Consider the following 21,441-nt stretch of genomic DNA (forward strand, 5'->3'; position numbering starts at 1 on the left):
TACTTCATCATATGAATCATGATAAAACCATCAGAATTTACAACATAGGTAGTATGTGAACCTTCACATAGATTAAATTGATGAGTGCAATTTGACTTCTGTATAAGGAACAGCAGTCTGAATCTGGTACTGTTCAAAGGTATATACCCCCTGTTTGTCCCCTCCCCTGTGTTACATAAGGACCAAGCATACCTGAAATTTGGTTTATGTTTTCTGGGATTAGATGGCATAATACATGTTTAGAAAAATTTTGTCAGTGAACTTCTTAATTCTCTAGGAAAGTCATAATCTGTTCAGTATGTAGTGGACTTCCTTGAACATCCCACAAAGGTCCAACTTCCCTATCATATTTGTGATGATAAACAAGACTAACCAGATGAGGAGTAAAAACTGAGCTAGAAAAGATCAGTTTCTACCAAAAGTGCAAGCAGTCACTTTGCAGTGATTCAGACCATGTTCAAGAAAATAATTTTCTAATTGCATTTAATTTCAATATTTGGCCTAGTTTTTAATTAAGATTTTAGTGTTGCTTTATGGCAGTAAAGTGGAAGCAGAATATACCACCGTAAAGGTCAAGCTCTATTTCCTGTGCAGAGGGAATAAAACTGAAGTAATTCAACACATCAGGTTACTAAGATCACAGTGCAGTTTCTGCAGCTGTGCATGGACATTACAAAAATCATTCAACTGGGACAGGTGAAAATTTAATTGAAAATCACTGTAAGTCTTGCATTAATATCTTAAATTCCCATCCTCTCAGCCTACTTCCTCTCATTGTCATAAACCTCTCAGACCCTAGTTTTGATTTCTTCTTTTGACTTTTGAGTTTGTTTTTTCTTTCTTATTTTCTTTTGACTTTCTTTGACATCTTCTGTTGACAAGGGGAGAGCAGTGGATGTTGTTTACCTCGAATTCAGTAAAGCATTTGACAGTTTTCCACAGCCTTCTCCTGGACAAACTGGCAAGGTCCAGATTGGGTGGCTGGTCTGAGAGATGGGTAGGGCACTGGTTAACAGGCCATACTCAGAGGGTGGTGATCAATGATTTTTACTCAGTCTGGCAGCCTGTCACAAGTAGGATTCCCCAGGGATTGATGCGGGGCCCCACATTCTTCAACATCTTTGTAAATTATGTGGATGACGGGAGTGAAAGCACCCTCACACGTTTGCTAATGGCACTAGACTGGGTGGTAAGGTGAACATGTCAGAAGGGAGAGCCATTTTACAGAGACACATGGACAGGCTGGAATAGCAGGCTAGCAAGAAGTGTATGAATTTTAACAAAGACAAGTGCAAGGGCCCGCACCTGAGATGAAATAACCAAAGAGCCCAGTACAGGCTAGGGTCTGTGTGTCTGGGGAGCTGCCTTGCTGAAAGGGACCTGGAAGTCCTGGTGGACAGCAAACTGAACATAAGTCAGCAGTGCACCACAGCAGCAATGAAGGCAAATCGGATCCTGGGCTGCATCTGCAGGAGCATTACTAGCAGAGATACAGATGCAATCATCCCCCTCTACTCAGTACTTGTCAGGCTGCATCTGGAGTATTGTGTCCATTCTTCTTCCCACCACTGAAGAAAGATGCAAACAGACTGGGGGGGTCCAACGTAGGGCCATGAAGATAATCAAAGGGTTGGAGTACCTGCCCTATGAAGAAAGGCTGAAGGAAAGTCCCTGAAGAAAAGGCTCATGGGGGACTTCATCACAGTATTCTGGTACTTAAAGGGCAGCTACAATGAAGATGGAGGCTCTCTCTTCACAAGAAGTCACATGGAGACCAGGGGCAATGGGTACATGTTGCACTGAGAGAGATTTCATCTTGACATAAGAAAGAATTTTTTTTACAGTACAAACAAACATTCACCGGAACAATCTCCCCAGGGATGTGATGGAGTCCCCATCTCTGGAAGTTTTCATGATGTGAGTGGGCAGGGTGCTAGATAATCCATCTGAGCTCCCTTTCCCATGAAAGTTTGGACCAGATGAACTTTTGAGGTCCCTTCCAACTTGGGCTGTTCTATGATTCTATTATTTCAAATCCCTCCTCCTTGATTATTTCCTCCCACTCTGTATATCTTTGGAGCACTAACTATATTGCATGACTGATTGTGAACTGATCACTATTAGTAAAGAAGTGCATATTTTTTTAAAATAGTAGAGCGTACTCCTATCACTGTGTAAGGAAAAAGAGAGATTTAAATGTAAGATGAATATTATAAAACTGTAGGTCTATCATAACAGAATTCTAAATCAACTTATTATGCCAGTGTTAAGGAATTAATTATTATTTAAAACCAGGATATGCCAGACTTGTGACACACTCTTCATCTCAATTTTAAAAACAAATAAAAACTATTTGGGATTTGCAGGATTTGTCTCCAGTTTTCACTCAGCTTTCAGATGAGCATTGAAATGGGTTCAGCCTGATTTGTTTCATTTTCAAAATACCATCTGTCATGTAGGTGCATGTGGTAAGCAGTTTAGTATGTTTGCTACAGAAAGTATATGTAATGGTATACATAGTTCCTGTTAAGAGAACCTTTGAGAATATTACTGAAATTTCCACTAAGTTATGCAGCTGAATAAATTCCCTAAATTGCAATGAAGTCAGAGTCTCATTAATATTTTCCAGAAGATTTTTCTTTGTTTGCTTTATTTTCCCACTCTGCTTCACACATCCACAGAGCTGGTCTCCCTCAGAGGAAATAAAGACCTTTCACTTATAATAGTTGCTATTACTACTTCTCCAACATCAAGAAAAAAAAGAAGTGGAAGAAAAAAACCCCAACCCCCAAACCAACAAAAAAACCTACCACCATCTACACCCATATCTGGAAAAGTAATTATTACTTAATTTCTCTTCCATTCTATTCTGGTTTTAATGTATTTCTTCTAAAAGCAAGGTGTTTATTTATTTTTCTCATGACTATTAGTAGAATTCTTCCCTTTTGTAATTTTTCTCTTAAGATAACCTGTGAAAAAAAGAATTCCAAAATTTTCATTATACATTAAGGATATGCTTGTATTCATTACTGCATATCCCAGTAGTTTTTATGATTAATTCTGATGTTAATTTTTTTTTCAGTACTTCCATTTAAACTCTTATTTTAAGGGATTTGTGACAAATAAAGATATTTATTTCCCCTTATTAACATTCTGAAATTAGTTTTTGAAGTGTCATTCAGTAGCCTTTGATGCTTTTATTTGTGTATTATGTGTTTGCATCTAGGTGCATATATATGTATAAAAATAATGAGTTTGGGGTTTTGAAGGGTTGTTTTGGTTGTGGAAAGTTTCCAAAGCTTTCTGATTACTGTTGATTCTTTGGTAGTCTGAGAAAAACAAATACTGCACATGTATAGTTTTCTGAGAAATGCCTTTGTTTCTGAATTAGACATATTTATTGTGCAATGGCATCAAAAATCAACTCTATTCCTTCATTTTATCTCACAGCTGTATCCCTAGAATCTTTTTCCCCTCGCTTGTACCATGTAATTGATGTCAGTTTTGTCACACTGGTATAAACAAGGAATAATATACAATTTCACTATTGCAAAAAATAGTGCAAAGCCATAAAGGGACATAATTTTAAATATGTTCTCATTTCAGAAATATGTCATACTTACCCCAACTGAATCATTATGGAAGAGGAACATTTTAGTTGTGAAATTTAGTATAATGAAACGGAATAAAATGGTAAAACTGCTTGTTGTAATGCCCAGCCTTCATTCAATATAACCGTAAGGTGTAGCTAACTGTCTTTTGCAATGAGATAACTAAATTATTCCTCCTAAATGCAATCCAGATACAAAACTGCTCAGGAGTTAAGCTCTGCAGGTGGAGTGTTTTCACTGGGGACTGAATGCAAATACTGCAAACTGGGTATCATATTGAAAGATCTCTCTCTAAATACAGACAAAATCTGCCTGAAAAACTATAGCAGAAAACTGAAAACGCATGCAAAAAGATAAGGAAGTAGAAAGTAAAGGACCGCTGAGAAAAGACTAAGAGTACTGCTGGGAAAACAAAGGTTGAAATACTCAGCAACAGAGCTGTCTCCTGTTTTTTTTTTTGTGGGTTTTTTTTTTTTTTTTATTTCTCTTGTTTGCTAGCGAATTTATTGTGCAAATAGATGAGAAAGCATTTAAGAAATACCGATTCTATTATCAATTTACAGTCATGTTTAAACAGCCAGTAAGTGATTGAGCATTTACTTATCATGGATAAAACACTTAATAGTACTGTTATTATCTAATGGAATATCACTTTTTTATCCGCAAAGTAGTATTATGATTCTAAGACCAGTTATAAGCAAATATAAAACTGTTGTAGTCACCTTGGAAAGCTATTGAAAAAATGAAAAACAATCATATAAGATTTGTGGGAAATATGGGACAGATGAAGCAGTTCAAGCAGTAAGATCAATATTGTACTTCTGATCTGCATTTATCAGAATGAATGAGAGAAAAAAAAATTACACCCTTGCATGGTACCTTGCTGAATACATACATTTACTGCACTGCATTAATTACTGCGTTATGAATCGAAGAAAAGCTGAAATAAAATTAGCAAATGGTAAGCAAAATCTTCATTCAACAATTTGCAACAATTAGATTATCATAATTACTATTGCTGGGGTGGGTAAATATTCTAACACCCTATTAGCAAATAGCTGACTTCACACTACGTTAGGATTCTAGACTCTTTTAGACTAGGCCATTCTAGACTGTTTTCAGGATAGCCTTTTTCATGTCTTTATTTTAGTGCTGTATCATAAGACCGGGTGTAGTTCCATCTTTTCTATGATATGGATATAAAAGACCTATATAGCAGTTCTATGGATTCAGTTGAGACCCCTAGGTCTTAATGTAACCAGAAATTAATAATATTGAACCAAAAGATGACACTTCTGTAAAGGCAATGAGTGAATGATACAAAGAAAGATATTAAACGTGAAGGTTTTACCGAGTAGCAGATTTGAGGGGGGAAATAACTATAAAACTCTCAATTTTCAGTCTAACAAATCTTGAGAAGGATAACTACATGAAATATTATTAAGAAACAAAATTAGAAATGGAGGATATTAATGACATGTGAGCACCAAATAAATTGACTATCTTTACATGAAATCCAGCTCTAGCAATGAAGAATGAGCATAATAACTTCCTGTCAGAATCTTTGAAACCTCAGCTGCAAGTGAAGTTTTTTGTTCTGCAGATTACTCTCTGAGATGCAAGAGTAGGAATAAATGAATACAGAATCTTTATATTAAATGGCAAAAACGTGCCTATACTTATTTTAACTGTCAGTAATGTCAAACATGAGCATAGTAGTGAAAGAAATCTACATATCAATATATTATTGAAAAAGAGATTTAGGTTATTATTCAACAAAGTTAATTAAGCTGTCAAGATGACCTCAGCTGAGGAGGGAATACTTATTTGCTGGAATATCTTTCTTCTCTACAGGGCTTGCATTTCTTATAATTGTGAATTTTTTTACATCCTCTTGTTCACAAACAACATCTTCTGTAGAAAATCACAGTATTGAAACAGCACTGGTACAGCCCTGGACAAAACAGGATTTAGGGTCTTTCTCCTGCTAGTTTCAGAAAATCCTCACCTTGCCAGCTGTTCAAGCTGTACTAAAACTGTTCAGGATGAATGGTAACATTCTTTTAAATCTTTTTTAATCCGTTATCCACAGAAGGAAGTTCTCTGCTGAATTCCTTGAAATGGCTGAATAATTCTTTAAAGATGAAACATCATATAGCTCATTTGAAAGTCTAGTTGTTATTATTATTATGCAGTAGTATTGAAGAACAAAGAGAAGCATATGGCTAACTCTAGATATATTAATTCAGTATCACTGGAGATACAGATTCCCTTTAAGTTGAAAAACCATGAGTATAAAAAAAAAATGTTTAAAAACAGTGAAGAGGAAGAAGTTAGTTGCTTGTATGTTTTTCCAAAATTTTTAAGGATGAAAATAGTGGCAGAAAGGCTACGCTTCAGAGGATACATAGCCATAGAAACCCTTCAGTGACTGAAATCTGATTGGGAAAATATAAATACTACGATTCCTTTGTCCTTACCTGATAGAAATTTAAAGGTACACTCACTCCTGAGTATGCATACTTTACTCTCAAATAAAAGAACTGAAAGATAACTTTCCAGCTCTACTGTTCTACCTTGCTGTTCCAAATAAATAAATTGCATATAACTTAAATATGTATATATTTCAGTTCCTGATTTAATTTATCCACAACATACATAAATTTAATATCTTTTCATACCTTCTAATTTGGTTATCTAACCTCCCCACTGGTGCTTTCATTTACTAATGTACACAGAGCTTATAAACTGGTTTTACAAAAAAACCTCTTCATCCCTTATGATGTTATCTTTCAGTTATGAATTGACTGGAGGTCCTAAATGGCAGATCCTTACCTGTCCCATAACCTCTCCAAAGCACTGGTTGATTCATGCACAGCATATTATTCACTGTCAGCTTACATGGTTACTCTGCCCCAACCAGTATATCTACTACTCTTTTACCCCATTGACAGCATTGCTCTGTAAAGAACTAATGGATAACTGCTTTCTCATATGTCATCATATTTCCTTTCTGAGTAGCAGGCTGTCACCAATGACTCATTAGTGTTTGGAATTGGTATTTCATTTCCAATGAAATTAAAGGAAGAGAGGAAGTTGAGTAAAATCCCTCAGATAACAAGTCACAGGTTGTGTCTATATTAGCACTTTGGTTCAGATACTCCTTGTAACTTTTAAATGCGCTGAGTGGTTTTGCTATGAAAAATCATCTTCCTTTCAGAGGAAGCACATTGAGAAGCTCAACTTGAGGTGCACAAAATAAGTGTTCTATCTCCTTTTGGAGACAAACGGGTCAAAGTTATTGACAGATCCTCTTGACAGCTTAGAATCATATGAGTTAAAATGACATTTAGCTCAGAGTACTAGACCAGATATTGTCCAAGGAAAATTCTCTGACCATATGTAATGCAGATATAGAGAATTCAGAAGCAATTATTGGTCTCATGATCTGCTCCTTTCTGTTGGATTATTTGTTAATGCAGACAAAGACACAGTATGTGAGGCTTACTGTTTCTCTTAGGAGAAGAGATGAAAGGTATTTCTGATACTATTGTATGGCAAGTGCTGACATTTAATGCTCTCTCTGACACAATTTGGGTGGGTTAACTTTTTTCTGCTACTTGTCTTTATTGAAAACTCCTCTAATATTAGTCATGTATTGGAAACACACCTCCAATGTCTTATTGATCAAGTAAACTTCAGTCTTCATTTTTGCATTTTAATTCCTATGGATACTTAGCATTTTACAAAGGTGTGTTTAGTTCTCCAAGTGAACTAAATATAACATCATTTAATAACATCAAGATTAACAACAAAATATGAGATCTTATAGACCTTTTAAAAATTTAATCATATTTTGTTTATCTTGATTTCAGATTTAATACTAACTTGCAGAACTGAACACACCTGTCATTCCAGCAATTGCTGATTCTGCCTCGGACATATGTAGGAAATGACAGCAATGAATTTTGGTAAAGAAGGGAGACAATATCAACAGATCTGTTTTATCAATGTGTTTAGATGTCAGGAGGAATTGAGAAAGAAGGAATTAATTAATGAGGGTTGAAGATAGTCCAGCTGCATTAAATAGCATGTATTCACAACTTAAAGAAATGTGAAAAGCTGGAGTTAGATTACTAATCAACAATAAAGAAAAGTTTGCATAAGGTATCTTTCCTCTACCGATTTTGACAATTGGTTGAAAATAACATTTTTTTCCCAGTTTTCACATGGTTTTCATTGATATGATGTCTAAGCACCTTCTAAAATTACTCTCAGTTATCCAACTAACACAACTGAGAGAAACTCAATAAAATTAGATACCCCCCCCCCAAGAGAAGTATGAAACTTTGTACATTACATTAACAATAAACAAGGTCCTAGAAAGAAATCAGAATGCTTTGGAATAATTTAAGAAAACAGCTGTTGCTTTTAAGTATAAAAAGAATTAGATCCAATAGAAAGGTTTTTCAAAGCATGCTATATTTTTGTATCTTAAGTTTACTTTGTTGGGTTTTTTTAACTATGTTTTCTGAAATGGTAACCAAATTAATACAGGAAACATTTTAAAAGACAACAAATGACCTCAAGAAAAGTCATTTCAGCACATACTGATCTCCACCACATCAACTTCTATCCACAGTCACTTTAAAAATTGTGCAGCTTTCTGGAAATGTCTATGTATTTCCTCCTGCCAAGCTGCACTAGACCAAAAAAACCCAAAAAAAGTAGACCAGATCATCAAATCGTGATGTTGTAAAAGTAATGATCTTCTTATAGTGTTTCTCCTTTGAGTACATTAAAAGTCTGAAAACAGTGCTAATGAAGAAAGGGAAGAAAATCTCATTGTTAGAGAAACCTTAGAAAATGTTGGGAAATTTTGTTCATCATTCACACATCAGTTAAAAAATCTGAAAGTACTATGGTGTTACTGACGTAGACCCTATTTACTTCTGCTCTGGGAAATGCTCAGTTTAATAAATAGCTGATTACAGGCATTAAAATAAATAAATAAAACTTTTTTATAGTTATGAAAATATATGTTCTGGTGATTACTGTTACTCATGTGAGTAAATTAAAGCAAATAAAATTAATGTTATAAATAATGCATACTAAGTTTTCATATAAACAGAAACAGAACAATTAATTTCTTCATCAAATATTTAAATACTTTTCCCTGAGGAAAGTGTAACAAAATACACAGATTTGTTCGTCTTTTTTATGAATAGGATATTCAATAGAAATCTATTCTGCTACTAAATATTTCTTCAGGATTTATTACACAGACCTTTCCACAGAAACTGATTTAATGTATTCGGTATAGAAAAAGATCAAGCAGAATAAACTGTGAGAGGCAGTCTGTAACCTTGGAGACCAACGGTCATGGCTTTTGGTTTTGACTGTTTCTTTATTTTAAAAGATTAAAGTGATTTTTTTTTTCATATTTTTCAACATAAAATCTTGTGAAACATTTATTTGGTTTTAAGACCTCTACAACAGAATTACTTCAGGGGCTCTCTGTTTTGTTTTGTTTATTATTTCAATTTGAACATTGTTTCTTCTCACCAGCTATGGAGAACAAGAATACTGATCCAGATATCAATTTCCCACTACATCCAATGAAAGATCAAACCAAGATCATTACATTAATATGATTACTCACACAATACTAAATTGTTATTTAGGTATTTTGCAAAAAAAAAAAAAAAAAAGTGAGGTTCAGAAAGGAGGGCAGTTGTGTTAACTGTTCTCTTTGCCATCTACTGTCCCCTGATTCAATAGCCATAAAGTACTATCATTCTCCTTGTAATAAAAGAAGCAGGAACTGAAAAAGAAAGATAAAAAAGGGCTGTGAAAACTATTAACATACTCTGACACTATTATGGCTGTCATTATAATCATGCACTACCATCCACAATGTCATGGAATTTTGTTTGTGCTGTAATACAATTTGGATTTCAGTCAATATTTTTGGTGATTTAGAGTTTATCTATGTTCTAGTTCTTTTTTGTATTTTTTTTTTGTTAGGTTCAACACTAACTAGTTAGGTTCTGTTGCTGATATTTATATTCTTATTTATTATACCTTTCATAAATTTTTCAAATTACATGTAACTGGAATAAAAATTAAATTCTCTAACACAATTATTAAGCAAAATTATTTGAGTAGCACTTTTGAAAAAATAATTTGTAATTTTAAACAAAATACTTGGAAAAGGATATTATTTTAGCCTGTAGGACTTTATTAATGTCTTCTAAGTGTACTCTTAAAGGCATCTTTGACATTAAAACAGAAATATACTGGTAGCCACTTGAGTCCAGGCACAACTACATTTTTCAGCAAGAAAAAGTGGAAAGGCTTTAAGATAAATGATAAAAAAGGTTTACGACTGTGAGCAGAAAAGCTTTAGAAGTAGAAGGTGAAATTTAATTTTTTTTCTTACTGTTTTTCAGTTATTGAAAACAAACACCAGAAATTACTCATAAGTTTCACAAAAATGTATTTTTCAGATCATTACAGTATCCACTCTGTAGATCTTCCTGCTGTATTTTATCCCCTTTCTCCCACATTCTACTATTTCTTTCATTTCTTCCATTTCGTCCACCTTCTGACATTTTCTTTCTCAACCTTTTTAAACAAACTCTGAATTCTGATTTGTCATTACCTGAACTTATCCCTCTATCTTAAATCTCAAATTACTTGTTGAAGAAACAAAAATTGAACTGAGTTAATCTGAGTCTTTCCAGAAAGCTCATTCCTGTACAGTGATGTAGTATAGCAGGCAGAGTTGCTGTAAGAGTAATTATGGTAGCCATTACTCTCTCCATTTTATAAATTTGGTCTGTCACTAGCTTTTCTTTCTTTTTTTTTTTTTTTTTTTTTTTTTGACAAGCTATATGTGCTTTTTTGTATGCTATATATGATGTATACTACATACTATTTCTGTAAGGAAAACTCATTCATGCTCTCTTTAAAAACTTGCCATCATTAAAGCTTTGAAAATATACATTTGGAGATGTATTGTAGTCCTATTAGTCTTATACAAAAGATATCTTTTAGATCACTGTTTTCCCCTCTAGTCATATAGTCATTTTAACACATTTTCTTAACTGTTTATTGTTACTGGACATAAGAACTTAATAATGTCAATGTTAGGTTAATGGTTGGACTAGGTGATCTTCAAGGTCTTTTTCAACCTAGATGATTCTGTGTGATTCTGTGTAATAATAATGAATCTCTTCTATGAATCTCTTCTGAGAATTTAAAAAAGTTTTGTTTCATCTGAAAATTGATTACTTCAGGGTCTTCTTTTAAGTTTCAAGTAAAGATTATGCAACCTATTACTATTGTTAAACTTATATTAAATTTTATTTCTACAGGTAAATGTAGAAGAAATTCAATTCAGTCTTCACTTCGCATATTATTTCAGCAAAATTCCTAAATGCAAGTATTTTTCCAAGGTGTTATTCACAAATAGGAGATCATTTGGCTTGTTTTACATTAATATTTCTCTGATAAAAATTTTTACTTTTCTCCAAACTTCAATAGCTGTAACCTTTGCAGACAAACCAATAAAAATAAAATAAAATAAAAAAAAGTCAGAACATTTTTATTACATGCATGCTATGGTGCTCCAAAACTTTTAGATTTAAAACAGTCTGTCTTACCATTTCTGACAACTTAAAAGAAAAATAAAGTCAAACATGAAGATCTTTTATTCCCCCCACCCACCCCCCCCCCACCCCGACCCCGGCTAAATGGGTTTTAATTGTAAAAGTCCAACATAAACAAAGCCTGTCTGTTCCTCTCAAATATATGTCAGGAGACATTCCAGCTTTAGACTTGTACTTTGACAAGCATCACTTTTCCTCATTCATGAGTCATTTAAATTATTCTTAAGTGAAGATTTGCACCAAACAATTCTGTATTACAGAAGCAAAATTATTTGGTGTAGAGAGTAGTCTAAAAAGGCAAATGGCAATCTGCACAGAGATATTGCAATAAACCACTATATTTAATGTATATACTAGTTAAGATTCTTCTGAAAGCCTCAGTTTATGGATTTGTTTTTTATTCTCATGCCCCCACAAATGGCAAGGTACAATATGGCTTTCATATTGCATTCTAAAATCAGAACACTACCATAGCTTTGATTTCAACTCAAACTAAAATGTTAATTGCATATAGACTTAAAATCAATGTCTCTGCAGATAACACAATAACCCAGATCAAGGTACACATGATCATAATGAATTAAAAAGAAGCCCTGAAATTGTTTCACTGAGATCATATGTTCATTTTATTCATAAACAATTCAGGGACTGGTGTCTGAGTATTTTTAATAAGTGAAGATGCCTAAATATGTACAGCTAAAGGGTGTCAAATTCTATAGATAGTAATTTTCTCTCTGAAAGAAGGCCACAGTGCTCCTGTCAAAGTTTCCACAAATACTTTTTTTTTCCCCTATATCTTTTGCAAGGGTACAGATTAATTCTATAACATAACCACTGAGTTCAGGTTTACTATGCAGATATTTTACTATGGATATGTATTAAAGCTGACACATCTGGAATCAATCAGTCTTGTTCTTTATGTACAGGTCTACTTTAGAGACTATGCAACAATCCAGTGACACCGGTTTTGCATGTTGGGAAGATACTGAAAAAGGTATTAAATCTGTGGAACTCAAACAATATTTGATAAGAAAAACAACCTAACCACACACATTTTTTAAAATGCAGAACTCTCCTCAATGTCTGTGATAACAGAAACAGACAAGCTGTTTCTCTTTCCTTACATTTGTCTGCTAGAGAGAAAGAAAATAGGCAAGCCATGACAGTAGTATCCTACCTAAACATCTGGTTTCAATTCCACTCCAGAGTCCAGAAGACAGACATTCCCTCACTGCAGAGCCAACTAGCATGTATCCTGAGTCACAAGTAAATATAGCTGTAGATCCATATGTGATTTGAGTTCCAATCTTATTCCCATTTGGAGGTGTAGGAAGTTCTCCACAAGAAATAACTTTATAGCAAAACCAAACAAAACAGAAATGTACAACTGAGAATCACAATCACACATAGAATAATACTTATCAACCAGCCGACCAGATAAATAAATTTCACAGCTTGAAATATTTTGCTCTGTAGAAAAAATAGATTAAAATCTCCACATACAAAGACTGCTACTTCCCCAGAAATAATACCTGTGAAAGAGCGGGGGAGGACCAATTAAAATTGTCTCTGTGAAGTTAAACCCCCCCACCATTCAGAACTTTATTAATTGTTATTTAATTACATTGGTTTCAATTACTTTTTCTTAATATTGCAATATCACAATTTTTGCCATTTTAAAAATTGTCTTTATGTTTCTTTGGGAAGATGTAATTTTTATCTTCTAGGTCATAATGAAATGCTTGTTCTAGCATTCACACAATATGTTGTTATAATGAGTGAACAATGTGCATGGAATTCCTTGCTATTTATTTACAATTCAAAGCACTTTTTTATTCAAAATAATAATTATTCTTTAATAATTTTATTTTAAGAATTAGTAAAAAGAACTTTACTACTAGTAAACAAGATAGTGGATTATCAAAGGGTGAAAGCAGCTAGTGCACTTCATGCTAAAAAAAAATATGTGGTAATATTGGAAACAAAACTTCTCCCAACATAGTGAAAAATGTCTGTCTTTTAAAGAAAAAAGTGTTACAAATACATATATAGTATGTAAAATATCTATATACACAGAGACAGATCCAGATACTTCTTTATTTTGAAAAGTAGCTATTGCAGGTTATCAGCATTCCAGCTAATGGTAGGAATTCTGTGGACTTGCACACCATATGGTAACCAGGTGAAAGGAGAGATTATTTTATTTATCAAGTGTGTGGACAGGATACAAATTTTTTGCATTTTTCTAGACTATACAGCATTCCTGACCTAGAAAAATATATAGGAAAATGTTCTCTATTACTTATTTGCACCATTACAGATTTAAGGACCTTTAAAATCCAGAAGTGTGCTTACAGACATGGATTGTATTTGCAAATAATAACCTTTAGGATACCCAGGAATTCCAGCCAGGAAACATTTTTCTAATTAACTGATTCCAATATTTAATTAGTTACTTTCGAATAAATAAATATTTTTATCTGAAAATCTGTACTGCAGGTGCAGATGCAGCATGTACTCACTTTGGCAGTAAGGTCGCTCATTTCTCCAACTCCACGTGCCATTAGCAAGACACTCAATAGATGCTGGTCCCAAACCATAATACCCTGGATCACAGCTGAAAACTACTTTTGTTTTATACTCATAATGTGAACCATTCACTATTCTCCATCTTCCATGTTCCAGTGTAAAAGAATTGATGCTTGGACATGTAACAACTTCCAAAATAATAAAAACACATAGTTATTTGTGGTTTAGTACAGGCAAATTAGAAAATATGTACCATTATTAATTCAGAAACATATTTTAAACACAGTGACATAATATTTGAAGAGTAAGGCTGTATTTGAAATTGCATCTGGTTAGCAGCTATGAGTTCTCTCATTCAATTAATAATGATTTATGGCCCAGACAGAGCAGTGACTGTGTATGTAGAGCTATGCAATTGATGTAGATAGAATCTATACCACGGCTGAATTCACTGCAGATTGACAGTCATGGAACTCCTGTGACACTTTACATCAGAATCTTTACTAAAACATTAGCTACATTTCTATATAGCAATTATTTTTCTACTCAGGTAAATTCTATGAGAACTTAAAGACTCATCTGGAGAGGCTGCACATCGGTGACAATTTCCATATCCAAGATGGTTGCTCAGCAGCTACACATTTTTATCTCATGTCTTAATTCTATGTGTTCTTCCTCCAAAAAACAAACAAAAATTTTCTACAATCCTAATATAACAGAAAAAGATTAACAAGCAAAACAATTTTTCCCATGACCAAAATGCACAGAGGAAAATCTTTGCTGAACACTACTTTCTTTCCATTCAGATTGGTTCTTTAGATAGAGGAAAAGGCATGAAGGAATGCAATTTACAAGCACAAGAAAAAGAAAAAAAAAAAAAAGAACAAAGGGAAAAATCCTTTAAAGTTATTCTAGGGTAAATTTTCTTTCCTTTCCAAAATTCATTGGGTGACATAATCCAAATCTTAAAGCACATCAGACACTGACATTTCTGTATCAGCCTTACAATCACCTGGGTTTTGATACCCCATTTATAACTGATGGTATCCACTTCTCTTTGGGACTGAACATTCATTTTCTATTCAGTGATGTTCCCTCAAGTTATAGATGGTGTAGGATTATAACGATGGGCTGAATATAAATAATAAACAGCAGTTTCAAGCAAGTATCCCAGAGTACCAGAGACTTTGAAACTCTGGATAGTAAATAGGGTTCGTTAACATATGAACTGTGCAGCTCTCACTGAAGAGATGGCTTTTGCATAAACCTCCGCAATCATCAATTTTGATTGAGCTCTAAATTAATTATCAGTTTGAACATATACTATACTCTCTAGCATATTTCTTCGGCTGTCACAGAATATATATACATTTCAAATACGTATTTCACAAGAATTTAATACCAGCAATTATTCATAGATTAAAGTAACCTGAAGCTAAAAGTTTAAGTAATGTGAAGATTTGTGACTTGGATAAATAAACAAAATGTACAGCCCGGTTCTTACTCACTGGAGAGTTTTTGCATGTTACTTACCTACACAGCGAGGTGTTTTATTGTGATTGCTCCAGGTACCATCCGGCTGGCAGACTGCAGTAGTAAGTTCCTTGGCTGATAGTCTATATCCATCATTGCAAAAATAAGTAACACGGGTGCCAACTAAGTAATCTGTAGTTAATATCCCACCATTTAATGGGGCTTTAGGAATTCCACAAGATATTGCTGAATAAAGATAAAGACATAGTTATTTTATATCTTCTTCACTATAAGCTTCTGTTCATCTCAAACGGTTTATGCATTGTAGCCTCAAAAGTCTTAAATTCATAAAAATAACTTTTTAGTTCATTAATGTGTGTTTTAAGCCTAGAAATAAATTTTAGGGAAATAAATCTCAGAAAGTTTTTCTCTTTTGATGGAAGAGGTTAAAAATAAGAACAATGGTTCATAACTCTGCAGCTATCCATTCAAAATGCAGAAGATAATCAAAAAAGAAAGAATAGAGAATATCTGGAAAAAATATGATCAGCATGGTTGAATGAGTAAAGCACCAGTCTGAGACATTAAGAATCTAGTTTGTACTTCACATTTCTTCCATCAGATGTACTGTGTGACCTCTGGCAAAGCACTAAAATTAACTTTCAGCATTCCATTTTACCTCCTGCAAAGCAGATAGAAAATACCCTTTTGAAGCTATTGAAAACTGGCAAACGAAAGTGTAAGCCACTTTTCTTTTCTTTTTTTTTTTTTTTTTTTTTTTATAATTATTCATCAGAAAAAGTATGAAGAGATGATCTGGCTCTAAATAATGCTCTGTCTATTTTGGGAATAAAATAAAAACTCAGTCTTTTCAACATTTTAACACCATACATCTAATGCAGGTCAGATCCAAATAAAAAGGGTTTAGACACTTAACTCTTAAGTACTTTGCTTTGAAGTGGAATCTTGAACCCTAAAAAACTACCTATCCTGCCTGCACAGAGATATGAAAAGTTAAGCCTCTCAGACTATGTATAAATACTTTATAAAAAAGAGTAATCTATTTTTGCCTATTGTGACCTGATCTGATGCAAGACAGATCTGCTTCATAAGCAATATAACAACAGTGTGGCACTGTACCAAAGTTAATAATCACAGCTGAGACACAGGTACAGCACTAATGCTATCACAATTTGCAGAACAGAGGTGATAGGATCAATGTTAAAATATGCTTGAATTGCCATAAAAATAAATTGCATAGAACATGTAAATTTTTTTTAAAAGGCACACACTATACTGACATGACAGAAAACTATTATTAATTTGCTCATCACCTCGTCTGGGCAACCATAAAAACATATATCTTATGGTTATCACAATATCTACTGGCAACTAGAGACACAAACACATATTTAGAAGAAAATAAGAAAACAGTTATTAGGAGACAATGAAGGCCCCAAGAGAGTCATTGAATTCAGTCTTCCAGAGGGTAAGAGGACATGATCACAGAGGGATAAAAAGTGACAAGTTAACTAAACCAGAAGGTCCATCTTCTACTTCTTACTAAACATCTGACAAAGCTGTACTATTTCACCTGGTACCACCAAAGAAAGAAGCTGAGCCTCCACGACACTAAAATGAAAACATATGACCAAGTTGATGTTTATTATATTTCAAATTCCTCAATAGTTTGAATTGCAGTAGCAAACATTAGGCAGAGCTATCCATGCAAAGAGGAGGACAAATAAAGCAGGTATAACCAAGGTATAATCAGATAGCATTGTTTACTGCGTAATCGGCCAAGCTAACCTCTTCCTTCAAAAACAAGTGTTAATCATAAAAAGAAGTTCCAGACAATAATGCCAGAACCGAGTCCAGTGCCAGTTACATCAGGGCCAGCATTCATCAGGGTATAAAAACTAATACACACCCACAAAAGACCTGTAATATATTAACAGGTGTTTCTTAAGATCCTGAGCACCAACAAACACTACAGCACTATTTGTTTACATACTGCATATTCTGTCTCTTTTAGCAATCAGCAAAATATATAGCAGATATTTTGTAGATACAACCTGAGATGTTTTACATCTACCATTGAGATCAATTACTTCTTCAGTATTCAAAAATTAGTGACTTGATAAATGTAGAGGCTTATTATCCACGTTAACAGAATCAATCTTGTGGCACAAGAAAAATGTATCCTTCCCTTAACCTAAAATTTTTAAGAAACAAGTTCCATCCCAGCATGCCATATGCTTCATAACAGCCTTTTATATAAACAACAGTGCTCCCAAGGAACCATTCAATGATATTTTTAGTTTACACTGTTTACGAGCTGAATTTTACATATGTGGAAACTTACACAGAAATTTATCTTTTAGTTAAGGGAAAAAATATGAACAGATCAAGACAAGTTATTGCCACATCTGACAACTTGACAGGAAAAAAATGACAGACATGGAACATCCAAAGTGCCCAAAAAGCAGGTTTATCACAGAAATGTTTGGTCATTGAATGTCAGCTTCACCAGTATTGCAAATCAACTTCATAATTATAATGGCAATTGAAACATTAAAATATATTCTCTGTTCACAATCTTCAGAACACAGTTCCAATTCCAGAGATACACACACACAGCCCTTGGAAGACCTTAACTTTATTAGTTTTCAAAGACCACCAGCATATTTTAAAGAATTATCTGAAACTTCAGGAATTATTATTAGACCAGGATGAAGTTCTTAAATATGTTAAAGCACTATTAAAATTTTATGTGATGACACTTTTGCAAACAGAAATCAGACTATTCACCCTATAAAGGACCTCCAATTCTTGGATTTGCTCTGCCTCACTTAAGAACGACACTTAGCAGATGTAGCTTCCTTTCACATCTCGGGGATATGAGAAAAAAAAAATGAGTATCAATGCAGACATCAGTCTAGAGCTGATAACATTTACCAGGAGCATTTCAAACATAGGTGAGACTACTGAAACTGTTCAGTGACATACTTGTCTGAACTTAACAACTTGGACATCTAACTTGTGAAGAATTAAGAAATTTTATGAAAACTAAATTTCCCGTAGATTGCCTTACAAATCACTTTAAAGGATGCCAACTATTTCTTTGGCATTTAGTAAGTTAGTAATTGAGTTTTCACACCCGTACCAATACAGCCGTGCATTTGAAAATAAACAGAAGTCTATTTTTAATAAATACAAGACTTATTTATCTTCTACATAGTTATATTAATTGTTCTAATGTACATGAATATGACTATCTCAAATCTATAGCCATGTCTAAAAAAATGTAAAGGTGGAAGGTATTATGCTATACACATCAGATATTTGTTCCAGATCACTATAAATGTACTTTAGCTTAATTTTTGAGAGAATCATAACTCATCAGGTATAATACTTAACCAGGTATTCTTGGTATGCTCTTTTTTTTTTTTTTTTTTAATGCTTTATTATAATTTATGTAACAATCACCAGTTATGCAAAACTTACGTCTGCTGTTATGGACCATTTACATTACTGAGCTAGAGAATTCTTCTGCATGTAGTATTATGTTTTACACTTTACTTACTTAACATCTCTACCTAGAATTCCTGTAAAAACATTTCCCTGTTGTCCATATATGATATTATAAAATATTAATACTGATTTCTGATGAGGTCTGTGTAAGACAATGTTTATTTGCAAGAGAAATATTTCATAATTAAAACCAAAAATCATGCAATTCTGGGATAAAAAATTAAAATGTAAAAAATAACTGGAAGAAAACCAAATGTTTTAAAACACTTTGAATCTTCTGAGATGTATGATCAATTGTAAATATTCAAGCATTTATATGAATTCATGTTAATTCTTGTATTCAGACAGATCATTGTAAACCTATTCATTCTCTCAAAAGTTTATCATAACCAGACCTCATAATTTAGTTAACCATGGGAATCTTGTTTTGACTTGTGATCAGAGGCTTAATATCATCAAAACTGAGATGGATACATGGATGACAACACTTTCACATTATGATTCATTTAATGCATGTCTATATAAACAGAATAAATAATATCTAAAAGTTAGAACAGTAAAAGTTTGCAATTAATTTTTATTATTCTTACGATTATACTAATTCAATGTTAGATTTTGAAGCAGTTTCCTTGTACTTCTCATGACAGAGGAAAGGTGCTTTTGTATTAACTTTGAAACAGGTTTCATATAATTGCTGAAGTCTGGTTGAGGCTTTTTTTTTTTTTTTTTATTCCTTAATACTGCATTGAGTCTCTTCTACTGAGATACGTTTAATTCTATAAATAATGTAAAAAAGCTTTTATCCAAGGTTAAAGCATGTATCCGGATTTTTCAGGTTCTGTCAGCCCTGTAGTGCAAGTGTTTTGAAGAATGGCTGGTATAATCTATTTAAAGGTTCAAAGCTCAAAATTCCTATTCATATAGGTATAAGAATGAAAGCATTAAAAATTGCTCTAACATTTACTCATGAACTTGGAAAAAAAAAAAAGCTGTAGTGGAAAAGGCTACTGGCATTCATTATTTACAGGAAAGGATTCAGAAGTGATAATAATGGTACAGATACAAAGTGAAAAATGTAAAGACAAAGCATTAGTTTAAATACAGTCGTGAAATACTCTGCAGGCAGTAGAAAATGTTTGCCAAGGAATGGACTTATTGCTAAAAAAGCCCACCAAACCACCACAAACCACTAGTTGTGCTGATTGTAGAAGTATCATTAAAGAATTCATAAATTTTGAGGCCTTAGATATCTCATTTCTGTAGGATGATGCTAGTAACTACTACTGTGATTGTAATCTTCATTTAGGAGACAGAAAACAAAGATTAAAATGAGATGCATTGTTTTTACAGAAATTAGAAATACATTTTTTTTTAAACTTGCAGTGCTATGAAAAAAAAAAAAAAAGGTTAATACTTTCATTTGCTGTGTTAAATGGTCATCTGTGGCAATCCTGCATTCAGATGTGTGAAAGAACTGATTAAAATGGCTTTGCTAGTTATTCTATAAAAGGTAAAGAATGTGAAGTAGCAGGTGAGTGTGACATTGTCATCTGATATCACCTGGCAAAATAGTTGGTAAATTCTGACTGACAATTATTATAGCTGTTAAAACATGAAGTTCTAAAAACCACTAGCCCATACTTAAAAGAGTTAGAACTACTTTGTGGTGAAGCTGTACTGCTCAGTAGTAGGGGGAATGGCAAAGCCCTTGTGTCTTGTAAATATCCTCTGTGAAAAAACATGAGGGGTATTTACTGATGGTGTTCTTAACCTTTTGATACAAGAGATCATATCATAAATCTTCAGTATCATCTGGGTATGGGGGATAATTTTCACCTCAGAAAAACAATGGGAAGCTTAGGCGTATGACTGATGTATGGAAACAGCTTATTCCTGAGGGGTTTTGCAGTAATAATGTGTCTTTAAGTTGAATCTGAAGTTTGCTGTTGTGAGCTGCAGGTACATATCATGGCCACAAACCACTTCCCGTGCACAAGGACTTGATGGAAGAATTGAATAAAGTTCATATCATGTATCAAAGCTAGCCCTCATTAAATGCTTAATTATAATTGTTATTTAATTAATACATATATTAAATAATTATCAATATGCTAACAGTTGCTACCAACAGTCTTTGTACTTCATCAGACACCATGAGATGACTAAGCACTTAACTCCACTTGTTCCTAAAGTATTATCTGGGTATTGCAACAATTTCCATTACTGAACTCTATTCAGTATGTTGAGAATAATAATTTGCTACTTGAAATTGGTAAATTGGTGGGTTTTTTTTTTTCATTCCACGTTGTTTGATACATCTAATTAACAGTCTGATCAAGTTCTACAAATAACTGCCATGAAGGCAGGCCTTAGATAACTGCTGAGGAGAAAAAGCTAAAGAATGATATGTAGCAAATGCAGTGCCTGTACATTTCTTTTTTTGAGGACTTTCAGTTTTTAAAAATACAAGCACACTTTTTAGCTGTTAATAGAAATTAAAAAGCATTGAAACTGAGATTGTTTCACCTTTGACAAAAGTTAGATAGTTTTCTTTAGAAATATACGGCTCAAATACTTTTTTTTTTTTCAAAAAGAAAAAAACCTGGTGGGAAATTAACATG

The 21,441-nt window shown here is 33.4% G+C and overlaps 1 protein-coding gene across 2 annotated transcripts in view; it reads right to left on the reverse strand.

Annotated features, from left to right (window-relative positions):
- The window catches only part of CSMD3 (CUB and Sushi multiple domains 3), a 759,152-nt gene that overhangs the window by 72,117 nt on the left and 665,594 nt on the right, over window positions 1-21,441 (reverse strand). For both annotated transcript variants that reach the window (XM_074886756.1, XM_074886745.1), the window contains 3 exons: window positions 15,347-15,532; window positions 13,807-14,001; window positions 12,462-12,635 (listed from right to left, as the gene is read on the reverse strand). In XM_074886756.1, coding sequence (XP_074742857.1) covers window positions 12,462-12,635; window positions 13,807-14,001; window positions 15,347-15,532 — 555 coding nt within the window. The remainder of the gene's footprint in view (window positions 1-12,461; window positions 12,636-13,806; window positions 14,002-15,346; window positions 15,533-21,441) is intronic.

This window comes from Strix uralensis, chromosome 1, assembly GCF_047716275.1.
Source record: "Strix uralensis isolate ZFMK-TIS-50842 chromosome 1, bStrUra1, whole genome shotgun sequence".
Taxonomy (NCBI): domain Eukaryota; kingdom Metazoa; phylum Chordata; class Aves; order Strigiformes; family Strigidae; genus Strix; species Strix uralensis.